Raw genomic sequence first — 19,492 nt, forward strand, 5'->3', positions numbered from 1 at the left:
AAATTCTAGTAAATCCCCTAAAATGTTTTTTCTATTCCATGAAATCCTACTTTGTTTTGGACTGATAGCAGATCTTACTATATATATTTATTGAATTCTGTGAGAAGGAATTTAAGTTTTTATGGGTGATAGTCAGAAGCTCTATACATGGTTAGGAGTAGGTCATGCAAACTTCTGTAATAAAGGCCAAATGATTAAGCAATAGAAACACACGTTGGAGTATGTGCTACATTGCTTCTTCTGATGTTCCACAATGTGACAGTGGGTCTGTAAAACTTCCTTGGAGTAGTTTTTGTTTTCTTGTTTTGGGGGTTTCTTGTATTGTTTTTTTTTAAATTGTTTTTTCTCACTTTACTTGCCCCTTAGAATGGCGTCCAGGTTCTACTGCACAGATCCTCTCAGACTTGGATTTAACATCCCAAAGAGATGGCAGATGGAAACGTATCAACACACTAATGCATTACAATGTAAGGTGTTTTGAAAATATTGTTCACACCTGTTTCCTGTTTTCTTGTAATAAATAAAATTTTATTTGTTTATAGAGAAATTTCAGTGGTACATACAGGTTGCCCAGAGAAGATAATAAAGAATCAAAACAAAAATACGTGTCTGGGTCTAGTCAGTAAAAGGTTGGGACTATGAAAGGCTGGGTCTAGACATTCTGCCTAAGCATTTTATATAAAAACACAAAACCTAAATGCCAGTACTTTGGTTTCCTCAACATTGAAGTATCCAAATCCAAATTCCATTTTGAACATTCAACTTCTGGCTGGGCTTCGTATTCGTCTTCTCTTTTCTCCACCACTTCCTACCCCTGAGAATTGTCTTTATCCTTGCTGGCTACTAAATAGATTTTGAGTTCTAGTTTGTTCAAAAGCCCAATCAGGAGAGCAGATGTTGATTTTGTTGTACTGTCTGGTTTAGGTTTCATACTGTGCACTCTACCACGCACTTATCTTTCCTTTGTATGCTATTTATTGCTTTCTAACAACAGTTAATCCTGATTAGGAAAGAGAAAAGTGGGTTAGTTTTCCTTAAGAGAACAGACAAGTCTGATTCCTCATGATAAACCCCATTTTTGTCCAGAGGGCATCCAAACCATGTTGAGGAAGCACTTAAGCCTCAAAGATGCTCCTAATATTTCAGTAATCTCAGAGGAGCTGTTGATGGGATCTCTTAGATAGTGGGAGGGAGTCTGTTCTGAATTGCACAGCCAGTTGTCCAAGGAGCCTAGGAAGGTTAGCATTTGTCATAGATTCCCTGTGACCAATCACAGAAACTCTAGTTTAGGGTTTAAGAAAGAGGTTCAGTAGCACATGGTTCTTTCGAAAAATATCTGTGTTTCTATTTCCAAAGGTCCGAGATGGTGCCACGCTCATCTTATCAAAAATGGGGATTTCCCAGCAGCCAGAGGATAATCAGCAAGATGTCCCAGGAGAAAGTAAGTGTCTTGTGGCTTCCCTACCTCCCCAGATGACCAGAAGTCAAAACACACATAGTGATGCTGCCATTTTGATTTTGTTTACCAAGCACTTCCATGGAGATAGATATTCCCCACCAGACTATATAGGGTTTATTTGTTGTGTACACTTGCAATGGTTTTCTTTGTCCTCATTATAAAAATCTTAAACCCTAGGACTTTAACCATAATTGCTGTGAGTCCATACCCCAACTTAATAGAAAGCACTCTTATTAGACATTTCCTTCCATATTTTGTTTTTTAATCACACTACATCTATACTCAAACTGTACATTTCATCTTCCCAGAGCTTTATCTCTTTTTCTCCTTTCTAAATCCTTTCCTCACTTTCCTCTTCAAATTTCTTTCACTTCTTATTAGACGGAGAATTAATGCAGTGTTCTAGATGAACCACAGTGGAGACTAGCTCCTCTCTCCCATAATGAATCTGATGTAATTTTTTGTAGCATTTCTTACAACTGTGTTGCCTTGCAAACTCATCTCTGTACCTCCAGATTTTGTGTCTCCCTTCCTTTTGAGTGATGTTTCACCAGCTATGCTAACTTGTTTTTTCCCAGGGCTTTTTAGTTGACTTTGATCATTCCACGCATTTTGTCTCTTTATTAGATGCACCGTTTTTCACAATTCCTTTGCTCTTTTTGAGGTTTTCAATCCTCTGTAAGTGAGCATCAGGAATTTCCTTGTAATGTGTCTTCTCTTTCACATCACTAATGCATCTGCTGCATAATTTTTGTATTGCTGTCTGCTATAGTATGCTGGACTTTGCAACACAGAAGAAACCTGTTAGCTTGCAACCCATCTTAAAAGCTTTTACTTTTGTGTGTTAGTATTCCATCTAGACCAATCTTCTATATTTCAAAATATCTTGAGACACAATATCCATTACAGCCTTGAATGCACTCAGATTTTTATGGCAATATTTACTTGTGAGTATATGTTCTTTGTCACATGTATTTCCTTTACTGACTTCAGATGTTCAGTTTCTCTGGGATTTTTTTATCCTTATATTCAATTATTTTACATGAGGTAGAGGTTAGATTTATGGAACAATAATTGTTGAGATCATTCTTCCTCCCGTGAACTCATTTGATATGCTTTTCTCTCTAGCACTGATTGCAAAGGCCATTACTTCACCTAATAGTTTCATTCCTTTAAACAGATTTACTGATCTTAGATTTAACACGTTTTGAGGGCTGGGCAGTTAAACAGGTTGGAAATAATATGCCAGAAATGTACATTTTTCAAAAAGATGGATCTCAGCTGATAGCTCTGACTATTTAGCAGAAAGGTTCAGACTTTCTTTTGTTTTGAGTGTTGGACAGGAAATAAAGATGGCCAGAATTACTTACTGTTTACTTCTTACTCCGTCCTCCTGGATTCTTTCTTTTGTGACTTTTTCCACCAGAAAGAAGAGTCTTCTAATGGTCATGGGTACACTGCTGCTGCTATGCTCACTCTTTTACTCCAAGTGCCTGGCATAGCTGGCCAAGCAGTGACTGTTCTGTCACAGCAGGTGCCAACCCAGCATGTTAACTTAAAAAGCCATCCAGTTTAATATAGAAGGCAGTGGAGTGCAGCCAGGCAAGGTGCTGATTCCTAGTCCCTGTTCAGTCTGGCTGCACTGGTGGCTGGGGCTATGGTCACCTCACCTCTAAATAAGTGCAGTGGACTGTGAATGGAGCCTGGTGGTGCCCTTAACTTGCTTTGCTTTCTTGATGTAGAATAGTGGTCAGCCTTCTGTTCTGCACTGCCAACCTTCATCCTCCTCACCTCTCTACAACTGTGGCAGGCAGTAGAGGACCAGATCACGTGTTTTCCTTGTTTTTCTTGGGTTAGGGTTTTTCCCTTTCCTTCTTCTCTGCAATTATATCATTCAATATGATTCAGTATGATGAAGCTCTTTGAACAAGCATAATCTATCTGCACTCCAAGGTGAATTCATTAGTTATCTGTGTGGCATACTAAATTGTAAAGGAAAAGCAGACCTGTGGGGACAAGCGCTCTTGTATTCAAGAGAAAAGTCTGCAGAGAATTCAGACCCCAAAGTATCAAGTGCTAACAGCTTCCACCGTGTTTCTTCTCTACACCTGTCTTGCACCATGGTAGTGTACAAATTTGGGATGACAGTGTTTCATGCCAAGCTACTCTGCTTTCTTTAGCACTGTAAGGTCCTCAGAGCTATCTGGTGCCAACTTGTTCTCTTGGAAAGCTATAAAATGTTACAAAGCTGGTACAAAGTGAGAGCCTGCTGTGACCATGATTTGTGAGACACTGTGTATAAAAGCGAGAGGAGAGGATCAGAGGCTTCCCCTCCCACACATACACATTTATATGGCACAGGGATTTACAGGGTTTGAATAAACAGAAATCCTATCCTGGCTATGAATAAGGCTTGTGACGAAGTGGATTTCCTTTTATTCAGTCTCATTAACTTGCACCTTCTGCATTGAGAAGTGTCAGCTGAAGCCATTGACTGTCAGCCAAAGCAGGAGGCTTTGCACCAACCGAAAATGTAAAACCATGTTCAGAGATGTTGCTCTAAATCCTGGCATTGCTTCTGTGCTGCTTTTATTCAGAGCTTTTAACAGGAAGACACTGGAAGCTGGAGATTGTGACAAATTAAATGCAGCATCTTTTGCTTCTGGAGACAATAAATGCAGTTACTAATTTGTATCAAGAAGGAGAATGGTTCCAGTCATTTCATACTAGTATTTCTGTACTGAACTATAAACCAAAACAAGACATTCTGTTGTTTTGGGTGGTTTTTCCTGATGTTATGTTTTGGAGGGGTTTTTTTGTTTGTTTCGTTGGGGTTTTTTCCCTTTTTTAATTATGAATAAAAATAGACACGGGGTTGCAGATCAGAAATACTAATTAGCAGATCTGTTAGGGCAGCCCTTCCTCCATCTCCATGGAACAGTATTCATGAGGTAGGGGAGACTGGAAGGAAGATAATTTGCTGCAGGTTGCACAAGGGGAAAGGGGCTGCATGGTCTGATGTTTACATCATGGTTCCTACCACTGTAATTAGTCAGCACAGTCAATTTTTGCCAGTAACACTCCCCCCAACACCCCAATAATTATTTTATATTGGCCAAAGAATGTCCAAGGGCCAAGACAAAGGGCTCAGGGGGAAGCATTTGGCCCCCTGGACACAATCTTCTTCCTGCTTACAGCTTGATGCTTAGTGCGACTAAGGAGATAAAAAGGAGGTATTTCCCCCTATCTTTTATTTTCTTCATTTCCTACTTTCCCATTGAGGAAAATATTATCTCATAAAACTGTTATTTTCTCTTAGCAACCATGTTGCTAACATGTTTTTTTGGTCCATGCTCTGAATTTCTCTTCCTCTTTCTTCCTGCTATTTATAGCAATAAAGTGAGATCTTTCAGTTGCAGAAGTTCATCTGCTTGAGCTGTAGTCTCTTGATCCTTACTCTCCTATGAAATAACTACTATTCCACTAGTAGCCAATTCTGCTGTTGCTAAACAAACACAGGACAAACTCAGCTGCATGTAAGAGCCAGTCATCTCAGTAGAAACCACTTTAGCAGTTTCCTCTTCTGTCCAAAGTTAAACTGGACCATATACCATCAGGAGGGCAAAGAGAGAATGAATTCCTTTGATTCAAAGCAGGAAGCAGGAGTGTACTAAAGAACTGACATAAGGCTGGAATATAGTATCTGGTCTAACTGCATGATTTGATCTGTTAATTTCCGAAAGTGAATAACAGGGATTGCAAAAGAAATTCCATACTTCATGCCCAGCAGTGGTTCTTACTGTACTGGCAGATGATTGCTATGAATGGCATCTATTGTGAAATCACAACTGCTTCAAAATAAAGTGATAGCTTTTATTTTTTCTGGCTTCATTCACATGAACTTCCAAGTTGAATTAAGGACTCTCAAAGGACAATGTGATTTAATGTGGAATTTATATTTCTTCCCTACCTTGTTAAAAAGAAGTAAATGTCCCAGAAGACTGCATAACTAATGCTTTTCACAAGAATATAAAAAGTAGATTCAAGCAAAAGTGTTGGCTTAGCCAGATTACTCTTAAATGTTATTTTCCCCTGTGATGTAAAATATTGAATGTACATGCAAACTGGGAAATTCAATGTAGCTGTTGAGGAACTTTGTTAGTTAACTATTATGGTCAAAGTTAATGCAATTAAAAACTGATATTTTGTGCTGTAACTGGGATTCAGTTATGTTAGAGGTGTATATTAAGGCATAAAACTTAGCAGAATGCAAAATAATTTGTACCATGGGGCTGAATCACAATTTTTATGGGAAAAATAACTTTCATAGTTTTACGATGTCAATAATTTTAAATATACTGATTCAATAACTTCCACTGGAAAAGCACCATTGATTTTAGGAACTATGCAAAAGTTCAGGAATTAAAGGAAGAACAAACAAAACCAGGAGATTTGAAAGTGACACAGAAACCCTTTTCAAGGAATATTAATGGCAAGTTAAAACAATTGTATCATCTGTTTTAGAACTGTCTGTAACAGAAACTCCTTAGGCTTGGAGTTTGTCTGAGCAATAGTGTGATGCTGAAATGCAAAACTGCTTTTATGCACGGTGTGATTGTTGGTCCAAGCCCTGGCACTGGGAGCAGGGCCAAGCCCCAGGCTGCACAGTGAGGCACTGTGACCATCCATTATCATCCAAGGGCTTACTCCTGTTTCTGCTTTATTGTAACAGACTTGATGTGAGTCTCTCCCTCTGGTTTAAACTATGAATACTGACAAACAATTCTTTTAAAAATCTTATTAGAATATATATGAATTTGCTTCAGTCATTATCTCTGGCTGCTGGAGTTCATGTAATCTCAGTGAAGGGATGTATTTTTCCTCCACTCAACTACAAAGTCAAGTGGTGCTTATCAAATGCTGATAAAAGGAAAGTTTGAACTGAGGTACCATACTTTGACCTCAGCAAGTGGAGTAAAGATGTGAATTGTAATGGTTTTACCTAGAGAAAAAGTTGTACCAGGAGTAGGCTGCAGTTTGTATTGCTGTGGTGGCTATGGGGTCAGACCTAGCTAAGATTCTATAACTTGATCATGTCTTTGAGAATTCACAAAGACGAAAAGAACTTAATTGTGTGGACCTCAAAACATACACATACTGTGTTTACATGACTGTTGTGATTTAGGAATGGTATTATCCAATTTACTTTTCTACCACTCCAAGCCATGCACTGCTTGCTCACTTCCCCCTCCACCTCCCCCTCCCCTGCAGTGGGATGGAGAGGACAATGGGAGACACAAAAGGTAAAAATCATGGGTTGAGATAACAATTTACTGGAAACAGCAAAGAGATGAGAAAAGAAAACTCATGACAATGGATATAAGAAAAGAAACATTATTGCTCACCACAGAAGCCCCCAACAACAGACAGTACCTGACTGCTCCCTCTGTTATGCTACTCCCACTGCTCCCTCCAGCCTGAAACTGGCATTACCCCACTGCTCCCTCCACACTTAACTCCACCGGAAGGAACCCCTTCTCCCTGAGGGAACTCCCTTCTCCCCACCTGTGACAATGACATGAGGTGATTTAGAACAACCTCCGTGTCCCAGCCATGACTCCTCCTGGCTACTGCAAAAATTATCCCTGTCCTGGCTTGAACCAGGACAATGACCAAATAGAAGTTTTCCTGTTGTGTGATTCTTTCCTCTGCCTTTGGTCTTGACAAAAGCAAGTTTTTTCAGTGCTGTGCCACTGAACATTTAGTACCCGAGTTGTGTATGTTGGGCAGGAACAGAGTAATCTAGATCCCCTTGGCAAGAGGACAGGTATGTTAAGGATAGGGAACATGTATATGTGTATATGATTACTTTTGTGTTGCTGTTTTGGGTTTGGGTGATTTTTATAATTATTGCAATTACTGTTTCTAGGGCATGCACTCCTGGAAGATGAAAACAAGGTCTGGCATCTAGTCCGGCCAGTGGATGAAATGGACGAAGGGAAATCAAAGCGGGGCAGTGTGAAAGAAAAAGAGAGGACCAAAGCTATTACAGAGATCTACCTGACCAGACTTCTTTCTGTGAAGGTAGGGCTCACATGTGCTGTAGTTACACTTTACTTCTACAGATTTTGAGATACAACTGAGGCAATAGATGCAAATATTAGTCATGTGTTCATATGCAATTTGGAATATGTGTCGTGTACATACAAGCTGGTGTTCAAGGCTCCAAGTGATTAACATGCCCTGAGGAGCATTACTGGGAAAGAGATAATGTGCAACTCCTGCTCAAAGCTGAGAACCATGATTGTGTGATCGTTAAATAAGGATTTTCCTTGCAAGACAAAGATGGATATTCTGCTCTGTGCCGCCTGTTTAGAGAATACTTTGTTGGGTTTTCTTTTGAACTGAATGCTTTATAAACTCCTGTATTTCCTGTTATATTTCCCTGTTCTTGTATGTGATCAATGTTCCAGTAAACCCCCCCAAAAAAAAGTTTCTAAATAATAATAGTCCTTTTAGGTATTTTTAGTGCCTCTACTGCAGAATTGATAATGAGCAAAATAATTTTCTAAACATTTCTCCATGAAGAAAGAATTAGAATTTAGAATAATGTGTTTAATAACAACAAAGCCAGGCTCCTTTTGTGAAAATGAAGTCAGTCTGGCTCCAGTTAAGGCCTCTTGTCCAAGAGTGGAAGTGGATATGAAGAAAAGTCTTTGGCTAGATGACACAGACTCAGGATGAAGAACCAAAAAGATGCTTACATCTCTTTCTTCTGATAATAAAGCCACTGCTTTGTATTCCCAATAGCCATTTTATAGGTTATTACCAAGTCTGGAGCTTTAGTGACTCATAAAATACTGGTGAGGGTTACAGCTGAGATCACAGCTACCCCTTCAGCCCTGCGACTTGTGTCTTCTGGCTGACAGTAGAATTAATTAGGACTCCTTGCCATCTGGGTCCCTTCCCTGTTTGGAGGCTGTCAGCTGGAGTCATGGTTGGGAAGAGGATGCAGCCCTTCAAAGGTGTCTGTAGGGCCAATCAGTTGACTGGGGATGAGCTCTATGTTGCCTCAACAGAGTCCTTTCTAAAACAAGGGGACAGTCTCTCAGGTTACCATTACTAAGATCCAGGCAGATACCAGAATCCAAGAACACAGCCCTTCTGGACACTTCACTCCTTGGGCTCCATGGATCCCATGAAGCTGAGTCAGACTGGATGTCTGATAAGGCCCATGTGCTTGCCCTTAAACAGAAAGGGCAAATGCTCACAGGTACTTCTTCCTCTCATTCTAACAATTGCAGTGCTCTGCTGTCAGAGAAACTGGATGTGGGAAACTGCAAAACCATTTAAAAGCGGCTAAAAATTATTTCATGTGTACAGTGATGCTGAAGAGTAAATGTAGCAACCAATTTCTGCTTCTTCTGTCAAGCAGAAGGTACACCTTGCTGTGCAAACCATAAGATCACTGGTGAAGTCACAACCCTTGAGTCTAGAACATAAAATTGTGCTTTAGAAGGTCTTTACTGTGGTGGCAGTTTACAAAGTCACTGCTCTAAGAAATTGTTTGCTTTTTGTCACTCTTAGCACTCAGGATAAAGGCCATCAGTGACAGCACCTGGATTATGTCCACAGGAATAAAAGATGCTGAGTTCAGCTTGTAACATGAATGACGCTGATTTTTTAAAATTTGCTTTTAGGGGACACTTCAGCAGTTTGTAGATGACTTCTTTCATAGTGTGCTCAACTCAAACCATGTGGTACCACCAGCTGTGAAGTACTTCTTTGACTTTCTTGATGAGCAAGCAGAAAAACATGACATCAAGGATGAAGATACCATTCACATCTGGAAAACGAACAGGTACAGTATGAACAGAGTCATTCATGTATTGCAGAGAAATAAGAGTATAATTCCCAGGTATATACTAACACTCTTACCATAAATCAAAGTAAATTTCATTTATAATCCTGAGAATTTTGAGATAATATATTTGTGTGATGAAAAAGATTCCCTGTAAGCCTAGAAGCAGCAAAAAGTGAAACCAGTTTACCTATGGGATTGTCACTGGCAGATTTACCATGTTTTAGTTTTTGTCTTTCCTCAGAGAAGAGGAAAGCAAGAGGCAAATGGGACTAGATTTTCCTGTCAAATCACAAAATCTAATACATACTACTTGATAGTTTCTCTGACCATGCATACATCCTTCCTTGCTCTTTTGGGGCACTCAAGATCCTTCTCATATGAGTTTTTCTGAGAGTAAAGAGTTCGTTTTTAGGCATGGAACCCAGACAAGCTTGTATAAACCCTGAAATATAAAATTAAACATCACTGTTGTGAGGAGATGAAAATGCAAAGCCCATACTTGATTTCATGTGATTTTCTTGTTGTAGAATATTTATTGTGTAAAAAGGATTATTTGTCTTTTTCTTTGCTTTGTAGCCTGCCTCTTAGATTCTGGGTAAACATACTGAAAAATCCCCATTTCATCTTTGATGTTCATGTTCATGAAGTAGTGGATGCTTCCTTGTCAGTCATTGCACAGACTTTCATGGATGCTTGCACAAGAACAGAGCACAAATTAAGCAGAGTAAGTGATTTGTATTCTACATCCTGACTATGCTCATGCCTGACGAGACAAAGGGCATCCTCACAGACAATACCCATTCTCTGAGGAGATACAGCCTTGATCATTTCTTTTTAGTTTTGTAATGAAGTTAACATTTCACCACTTAACAGGTGGGTGAACTGTCAGTATTTCTGTGTAGTCTGCCAATTGATGCTATTGAAAAAGCAGAAAATAGCAACTGCTGTTATAAAAAGCATGTTTAAGAACTGATTATTCCAGGTCCATCAATAATTTATTATCACCTTGCATTGATGCGTTTGTAAAAGTCAGCAGTAATACCATGTGTAAGCACCATCTTTTTATTAAATAACCCCACCTTTGTTAATAAGTATCCAAATGTTAATATCTGTAAAGCTCGAGTGTATGTGAATATAAAGGTTTGATCTTACATTCTTGGCTTTCTTTTGCTTCCTAGAAATGTTCATAAATAACAACATTTTTCCGTATTCTAAATTTTTCAGGATTCTCCGAGTAATAAATTACTTTATGCGAAAGAAATCTCTAACTATAAGAAAATGGTGGAAGAGTAAGTAGCAACTCTTTTCATGGTTATTCAGTTGTTAGGATTTTAAGGCTGTGTAAGAGCAAAAGGGAATGCTGATATAGTCAAAGTCAAGTGTCAAATATTTAAAAAATATTAAAAATTTTACACCTAAAGATTTAAAGATCCTATTGGTGTTGGCATTGGCAGAGTTGAAATGGAGCTCCATTAGGACCCAGTGCATATTCTTGTCTGTACAGGCAGATGAATAGATTTATTCAGGAGAAAATATGATGCTGTTTTCTGTAGTTTGCTACCCACATGATCTGTCTAACAAGTGCTGCACTTCCATAAGTCAGTAGACACCAAATCCTGAAAACATTTTCAGAAACATATTTTTTTCCTGTCTCTGACTTCGTTCATTTACTAATTGGAAATTCTGTTAATTTCATGGAAGATCTGCCACACAAAAAAACTCTTGACATTATCTGCAATTATAGATTTTTTTTCCTGTGATACGTTCCTGTACAATCAGGGAATATTTACTTCTACTGAAAAAGTACTAATATTGGAAGGCAGGATTGCTGAAGGGATCATTGGTCTGTTGTGTCTTCTTCCTGTGTTAGTAAGGAAGCATGTTTGAAATAATGGCAGAATTACCAGAAAGAAACAGTTTATTTTCCTAACTGAAACTCTTTTTTAATCTCTTGCAGTTACTACAAAGGTATTCGTCAGATGGTGCCAGTGAGTGACCAAGACATGAATACCCATCTAGCAGAGATTTCTAGGGTAAGAATAAAATCCATTTTCTTGTAGTGAAATTGGAGCCAAGTGTAATACTGGGGGTTTTTGTCTTCTCTTTCTATGTCAACAAATGGGGTCTTTTGTATGTGCAAATATCAGAAGATTTCATAAATCTCCAAAATACTCCTGTTCATTGTAGTCATGCCAATATTTCAACCTTTGAAATGTTGGTCACTAATCTATCTGAGTTATGCAGGGAATAGAGCACAGTGTTTGAATTTTTCAGAGCCATTGTGGAAAAATTATACACTCTTGAACTGTGCTTTCTCTCGACAGCATATAGAGGATTTTTAGCATTGATCATACTGACAACGAGTAGTGACTGAATTCACAGTGCTACCACAGCAAAAATTAGATTCCAGAAATTAAAGAAGATGCCTGAACATTAATTATAGCATATTTTAGAACAGTCTATACAGGGGTAATACTTCTGCTTTATGCTACACGTAAGAAGTTCATCATGCTTGCTCAGTGGCAGATTTTGCATTGTAGGTTACTTGGGTTACCTCACATGGAGAAGAGCAGAGTGTGGTGGTTGCTCTCTGGGACTTTGGTTGGAGATGGGTGAAACAAAGTCATTACAAAACCTGCTTCAGCCTTGAAAGAGCCTGTCTGTTCTGCAGCTCAGCTCAGCTCAGGCAGGCCCTTGCCTTTGAAGCACTCTGTTTAACTTGGGGAACCCAGAGAGTCCCTCACCAGCCCTAAAGATGATGTTTAGCCTGAGCAAGAAGGCAGTGTATTTACCGGCTGGTTTGCTCATTTGCTTAATTTAGTTGAAGAGTTCTAGCGTAAGGAGGATGTTTGGGGAATTTTTTGCGGTTTGTTTATTTCAGTGCCCTTAGGACCTAACATTTTGCAGATCAACATCCTCATGAGAGCATTTCTATTTTCAGTCATTTACTACAAAACTCATCTGCAGTGACATTTCATTTTACAGTTCACTTTATTTATTACATAAATTGAGATGTATATAAAGTTAGAACGTTTGGTGATTAAAAGTAAATTCAATATAATGTTTTAACATCAGCAGGATATGTTCCTCCTTTCTATTTTCATTATAAATTATGATCAAAATTAATGTAGAAGGAGTGACTGAACACTGCAAATTTTGACCAGCTCTAAAAGTGACTTTTATAGAGCAAGGGAAGATGGATGTTTCTCTGCTGCTTTATCCCTGGGGTAATCATTTATGCCAGTAGCAATATTTTGCAATTCTTCATTTTCTTAACTAACTTAAAAGACTAAAGGCATAGCTAGAGACTTGAATCCTACACATTTGAATGAAGAACATCTGTTCAGACAGGTAGAGCACATTCACTAAATAAGTCATATGAGTGGGGACAGGGGGAAGATAAGGTAATGGAAGGGTTATTCCCTGCTTCATTTGAAGTCCTTTCTCTCTCTCTCTTCTCACCATCCCCCCCCCCCCTCCTTTGTATCTTCATGTTTCGGGTGGCTTTTTCCAAATGTACATGTGCTCATAATATTGATGAGTTACACCTTTGCTGTAGTGGAGTGTGAATAATTTCCAGGATGTAAGAAGAGCTGGAGAAAGGATTTCAAATACCCATGATGACCGTGTCAGAACCAATGCTTAATATCTCAACAATATGTAGATTGTACCGAGTAAATGCTTTAGCTTTTCACACCCATGCTGCTAACAGATGTTTGAGCTGTAGCCTGTGGTTTGACGTTCAGAATTCAAAATATCTTCCCCCTCCAATGTTAAGAGTTGTGGGCAGGCTGGAAAAATACCAGAGGGAAAGCCTTGATCTAACAATCACCAACCAAAAGTTTTCTCACTCCTTTTCTCTACCCCAAGTGTCATTCAACAAAAATTAAACACAGAGCTTGCATTTGGAAATTTTGTCAGTTGTACCCAACAGTTGTGCATGCGCATAAGTTTCAGCTGTGTGTGATCCTATTTTGACATGTTTGCTGCCTGCTTGTGTTAACAGGCACATACTGATTCCTTAAACACGCTTGTGGCTCTACACCAACTCTACCAGTACACTAACAAATACTATGATGAGGTAAGTTATGCCTTATGTTTTCATGCTTTAATATCAATGGTAAAAGGTTATGAAAGCTAACATTAGTCTAAAGGAGTGACTTCTGGGATTCACTGAATGATCAGGTAAAAGTAGTGCTGAACAAAAACCTTGCAGTTTTTTATATACCCTGCTTGGCAATTACACTGGTCAAGATAATGTCCTTATAAATGAACAATTTCATTATGGCTATCTGGTTGTGGTAGGGATAGTTTAATGGCTAGTTTAACAAGATCTGAAAGATAAATAGATTTAAAAATCACTTTTCTTCAGTTCTACCATCCTAATAAATATATAACAATGTCACTAAGCAAAAAGTCATTGGAGCTATATCAGGTTTCAAGACAGTGTGCCTTTTTATTAGGAAAAATCTGTTAAACTTGTTTTGCTCGTAAGAATTGGAGCGATGACATTTTTGTTAGTTAAAATGCTCTTTAAACTTCCCTGTGTGGTACCATCCCTGTTTTGCCATGCCAAGTGAAGTGCCTGCCCGCAGTAAACCAAAGTAGAGTAACTGTTGAATGTAGCCTGATTCAAAAGCAGGCTCACAGCTTCAGTTTAAAAAGTTTCTTTGGTTTTTCACACCCTGTGGAAAGGGGGACAAAGAATATCCCAGAGTAGCTGGGCTGTGGCTATGGCTCTCCAAACTTAATCTGAAGACAAAAAGAGAGAAGGAAACTTTTATTCAAAGGTTTCCATGGAAATGAATGCCTCCAGAAAACCCTCAGAATTAAAGAAAGTAAGAACAGATGCTGAATCAAAAAGGAGCACAGTACATGTGAGCTCTATTCGCTCAGTCTTGCACCTCAGCACAGTTCGTGTTTTCTCTTACATTCAGCACTAAAGACAGTGAGTTGCATCCTTCACTGCAGCTGCTTTATACAGGAGCAGCCAGCCTGTCACAGCTTTTAAACACATGCAAGCAGGGAAAATCAAATCACCCTGAGAAGTCTTGCAATGATGGTCAGTGGGAGAAGCAGACAGAGGAATGCAGGCCAGCCCCATGGCATTCCCTCGCCCCTCACCACCAGTGCTAAACTGGCTTTCAGCACCTTCCCAGATATGTCCGTAGTTTGACCTCTTACAAAAACACACGGGGACCCTGAATGACAGCTGAACTGTAAATCCCTGATTCACCCACACCTCAGGCAGAGCCACCAGCCTGTGGGACTTCATCAGTGGCAGGCCAGCACACCCCAGTACGTAGCTGCAGCTCTTCCCTTCCATGTACATCACTGTGTAACAATGAGGTACATCTGATGAAAAGGCTGCTAATTCAGAATTGTGGAGATAATCTGTCAAGAACCATTCAGTAAAATTAATCAAGCTTATTTATTTTCCATGAAAATGTTTTAATTTGCATAAATTGGAACATTTTGCAGCTGCCCTTGTCTTTATTACTGACACAGTGGTTCCCAGCATGTGCTCTACCTTCTGCATCTCTGCAGGGCTTGACAATGACTAAGTGGGTACATTCTAATTGTCCACATTTATATGAAGGATATATTCACCAGTAGAGATAATCATGAATTATTTAGTCTAAATTTGAGGAGTTACAGCTAGATATAATTGTTTAAATTAAGGAAACAATATCAAATTAAATCAGGCCCAGTTTAAATACTGAAATAAGTGTTTATTAAGTCTGTCTTGTAAAAATATTTTCTCGCTTTAAAAACAAATTCATTAAAATAATTATTTCTAAACAAATTTGCTCCAGTGTTGGAAATGCAAACACTATACCAGCCCTTCAAAGTGAAATTATTGGCAAGATTGATTCTGACTGCATTAATCTCCATTGTCAATGGTGTTCAAGAAGTAATAAGAACCACGGGTAGTGACAGGCAAACTCCATTTTTCCATCTTTGTACTTGCAAGTCTATATAGTATTTAAACAGTGCTAAAGGTTTCTGCTTGATTACACTGTCAGGCTTATATTAATAAAGCCAGTTCTAGAAAAGGAATGGTTTTGTCACATAACACATTTTTCTAATGGAGAAATCTAATAGCTGGTGGGAAAGTTTTCCTAAAGGATGGTGGAAATGAAAACCTTTCAAAACCTTTTGAATTTGATCTGGGAAGCCCTAAAAACTCTATTTGAAGAAAAGCCTTCTCATAACAGCTGACCTTTATTGGCTCTTGTTTTCAAATCCCTTGTGTCTTAAGAGTCATATCCTCTTATATATATTCTGTACAACAGAGGCTGTGGGATGCTGGCGCTCCTCAGAGGAGCTATTTGCTTTCCTGAACTATGCTGTGCTGGGCCAGAGTCTTGGCACTTCTTGGTGATAGCCAAAAGGGAGCTGCTGGCTTTATTCCTCATATTGCCTACAGGCACAGGAGACCTTGCGTGGTCCTACCACATGCCTGTGCATGGGCCACCCAGGAGATTCTCATAACTACAGCTCATGGGGATGGGATATAATTACTGATGGTAAATGACCCTCAAGCTGTGTAGGGTGCACTGTATGTAAAAGCACTGTTTCTTAAATAGCTCTGAGGAAATTCTTCCCCTGCCTGCTCCATCTTGGAATGTAATATTTTACAAGATAATGTGCTACCTATTAATTTGCTTGTATCCCAACATAATGGGAAACATTACAGCAACTTAGACAAAGTAACAATCATTTTTACTGTCTTTGTGAAAAAATAGAACATGGGGCCTAATATATGGACTTTGGTACAGAGTGAATGCAAAAGACTCTTTACAACCAAAGTAGTATCAAACACTTGGTCTCAGAACTATGTCATACATTTTAACTAAATTATTCTAAACTTTCTGTGTTTATATCTTCCAGATTATAAATGCACTTGAAGAGGATCCAGCTGCACAAAAAATGCAGCTTGCCTTCCGTTTACAGCAAATAGCAGCTGCGCTAGAGAATAAAGTGACTGACCTTTGACTCAAAAGCCGCAATAAAGAAATCTGATCTGAAGATGTTCAAATTCATTCTTCCTGTTAAGGAAATAGTGTTCTATTTTTTAATGTATAATTACAACTTTAAATGAAAGATTTCATGGTTTTTTGATAGCAGAGGTGTAATGTAAAGAATTTTTACTGTAAATTATGCTTCTAATTAAAAGCTGTGTTGTGTGTAAATGAATCTTCTGTGGGAAGGAGAGTCCTTTGGTTGGGGGCAGGGTGGGGGGTGGAAGAAGAAAAACCTATCCTTCATTTGATTTAGTAGAATCTGAGACATCAGCATTTAGAATTCATTATGCAAGTAAATTCAATACCATAGCATCCTTTCTACCTTAAGCAATATTTGTACTAGGAAAACAATAACATACTCAGAGACACATGCAATATCCCCTTTTATTTTGATAACTGGAAATTGACTTCCATAGAGCTCTAAAACTTGGTCTGTGCTCATAATGAACATAGTGAACAAAGTGTCCGATTTCTCTGCAAGATCTAAAAATGGGATTTGCTACCACTCATGGTTCTAATTTAATTATTTATCTTAAGGGTGATGCACCCACCACAGTTGGATGTGAGAGAAATAAGAGTAATGTCAATGTAGAAGAGTTCTACTGATGAAGTCTTGTTCGGTTCAGAAATCACTGCAAAGAAGGAATCTGTCCTTAAAACTTTAAAACTCTTTGTTATTATTGTGAGTTTTATGATATATGCTAATGTGCCTTACTTGTACTAATTCTGTGAATCTGATGAATGGTTTTGTAAAAAGAAGCAGATCAGAAAAATAAGTATTTATGTGCTATTGAATGACTTTTGTGTGAAAAACATGACCAGCAGAATGCTTGTAATTAGCTGCTTGCCGAGAGTGTGCTGTTTAACATGATTCGATTATGTATAATACCCTATTTTAGAATGGTTCTGATGATTTTTTATTTGAATCTTGGAACTGTCCTAGAAATACCATCACTTGTTTTTATTGTATCTGTGATGTAAAATACTACTATGATATTGGAAAAAATCATATACTCATCTATTGAAAACCACTCAGTCAGTTTTGAGCCTTGGAATGCTGCATTTGATTGAATACACACTATAATCCATAGCAAAGAAAATTGAAATAACTTGTCAGAAAGTGTGTGTTTACAATATAGGTAAACGCCGTACAAATCAAAAAGTTAGGTACGTCTTCTTAAATTGCTGTATTGCACATCAGAGAACTTTACTTCTCTTTGTCTTGCAAGTTTTTGGCAGTAAAGTAGCATTTTAATGAAGTGCTGCCATCTGTACTCCTTCGTTCATTGTCCTGCCAAGCGCCCAGACTCTGCTGACTCTCAGCAAGCTAATGCAGTGTCTGCCGCCCGCTCTCCCTGCCTGGTAGGTTGTCACACACTGACTTTCACTGTCTGTTGATATTATTTTATTATCTCCCGTTTTGAAAATTTCCTAGTATTTGTCAGTGGGCCTTTCCTTCAGTTTCTGAAAATCAAAAGCCTCACCAGAACTGGTTTCCTGCCCAGTAGGCTGTGAGCAGTTTTTTTGTTTGCTTTGTACTCGACTTCTTGCATTTGTCTATAATCATTCCTGAACCTGCCTGGGCTGTAACTTATTTTATACTGTTTAGGACTGAGCTATACGACTCCTACAGCGAGGTGCTTTGCCAGTTATTCTTTCATCAACAAAGGCATCCTAATTTCATGGCTAATCTGTTTCTTTTTCATTATTTGTAAATCCTGTTAATTGTAAATCAAATACAATGTTGTTTTTTCCACCAAGTGTCAGTGGATCTTTACTGAAACTGGGGGGATGGGCGTTGAAAGGATTTGTAATGCTCCCTCCGGGAGTGATGGAGCAGCAGCATCCATCAGTCTGTGGTTGGGAAAGGAGGAGCACTGCACATCCTGCAGATGGAATGCCTGACATCATGCCCTTTTTATTGGCATTTGCTCTGAAAAATGACAGTACTCTGGAGAAGCAAGGATGTAGTGCAACATACCAGAGTGAGGTCTTCTTGCCTGATGTATCTTGGGACCTGAAAGCCAATTAAAATACAGTCTCAGCAGCATCTCTCCAGAGAGACCAGAAAGCCCTGCTTGAGCAAGCAGGGCTTTCAGAGGGAACATTAAATGTCCCCCATCAGCAGTGACTTGACACAGAGCAGTTGCAGGTTGCACCTGTGGGATGCAGCAGGGCTCTACCTGGATCCTACCTGTGAGGCAACTGGCATGTGTGTCTGCTGGCATGTGCCAGTTCATCTTGGATCCATTAGTCATTCTTGGTGCCCTTTTCTCCCATCCTGGGAAATTTGTAGGCTATCAGTGCTGCAGTGCTGCCTGCCAGGGAACACAGAGGCAGATTACTGTGAGCAGCTGCAGCTACAAAGAAACTTAATGCCAGCTCTTCAATTTCTTCAAGTCCCCTGTCCTGAAAGCACAAAGTTGGAATTTGAATTGAAGAACTGAGCTCGTTTATTTTATCATTTCCCCTTTTGGCTAAGCTCCTCCAGTACCTGTTTTTCCACTCTGGTGCTCTGTTTTGTCCAGGCCTAGTTCAGTTTTAATTACATTTTAGCAATCTGATTCTTAAAACCTTCATGCTCCTCATTTGGTTTCCGCTGCTCCTGACACCTGGTTCATCTACAAGATAAAAGGAAAAAGCTCACAGGGGGTCTCCCTCCTTTTCACCCCTTCTGCAGCTCCTCTAAGTGGCACTTCTTAAAGCACAAGTATCTTCTGGCTGCCAAAGAGGAATCACTTTACTCCATAGCAGCAGCTGTGAGTGAAGTTCCTTTGCTTGGACATCTCCCAGACCAAGAATGGAGGCTGGTACAGGCACCACCAGCAGGCCTGAATCCCACTGCTGACAGCAGTCTCTCCAAGGTTTTGCCTGCCTCCTTACCAGCAAGCATGCAAATAGAGATCTCTTATGATAGGACAAGGTCCCTACACCTGCTTGTTGGATATGTAGTAACTCACCCAACTGAACAGGAATGGAGGGGGTTTTGTCATCTCTGGCCAAGAATTCACTCTCTATTCCCTAGTGCCAGGTTTCCCTCTGACACCTTACTTGATCTTTTTGCTGCTCTCTGTATGCTATAGATTTATAAGCAAGTGGTTATGGGTAGAGAGGGCCTTGGCTAGCTCACATATGTGAGAC

General features: G+C 39.2%; 1 protein-coding gene across 11 annotated transcripts in view; it reads left to right on the top strand.

The window, feature by feature from the left end:
- The window catches only part of PLXNB2 (plexin B2), a 251,912-nt gene extending 233,805 nt beyond the window's left edge, over positions 1-18,107 (top strand). For all 11 annotated transcript variants that reach the window (XM_030961143.1, XM_030961139.1, XM_030961142.1 and 8 more), the window contains 9 exons: positions 367-467; positions 1,357-1,441; positions 7,389-7,543; positions 9,160-9,320; positions 9,900-10,047; positions 10,548-10,612; positions 11,281-11,356; positions 13,330-13,404; positions 16,218-18,107. In XM_030961143.1, coding sequence (XP_030817003.1) covers positions 367-467; positions 1,357-1,441; positions 7,389-7,543; positions 9,160-9,320; positions 9,900-10,047; positions 10,548-10,612; positions 11,281-11,356; positions 13,330-13,404; positions 16,218-16,322 — 971 coding nt within the window. In that variant the 3' untranslated portion in view covers positions 16,323-18,107. The remainder of the gene's footprint in view (positions 1-366; positions 468-1,356; positions 1,442-7,388; positions 7,544-9,159; positions 9,321-9,899; positions 10,048-10,547; positions 10,613-11,280; positions 11,357-13,329; positions 13,405-16,217) is intronic.
- Positions 18,108-19,492: the final 1,385 nt, after the last annotated feature.

This window comes from Camarhynchus parvulus, chromosome 1A, assembly GCF_901933205.1.
Source record: "Camarhynchus parvulus chromosome 1A, STF_HiC, whole genome shotgun sequence".
Taxonomy (NCBI): domain Eukaryota; kingdom Metazoa; phylum Chordata; class Aves; order Passeriformes; family Thraupidae; genus Camarhynchus; species Camarhynchus parvulus.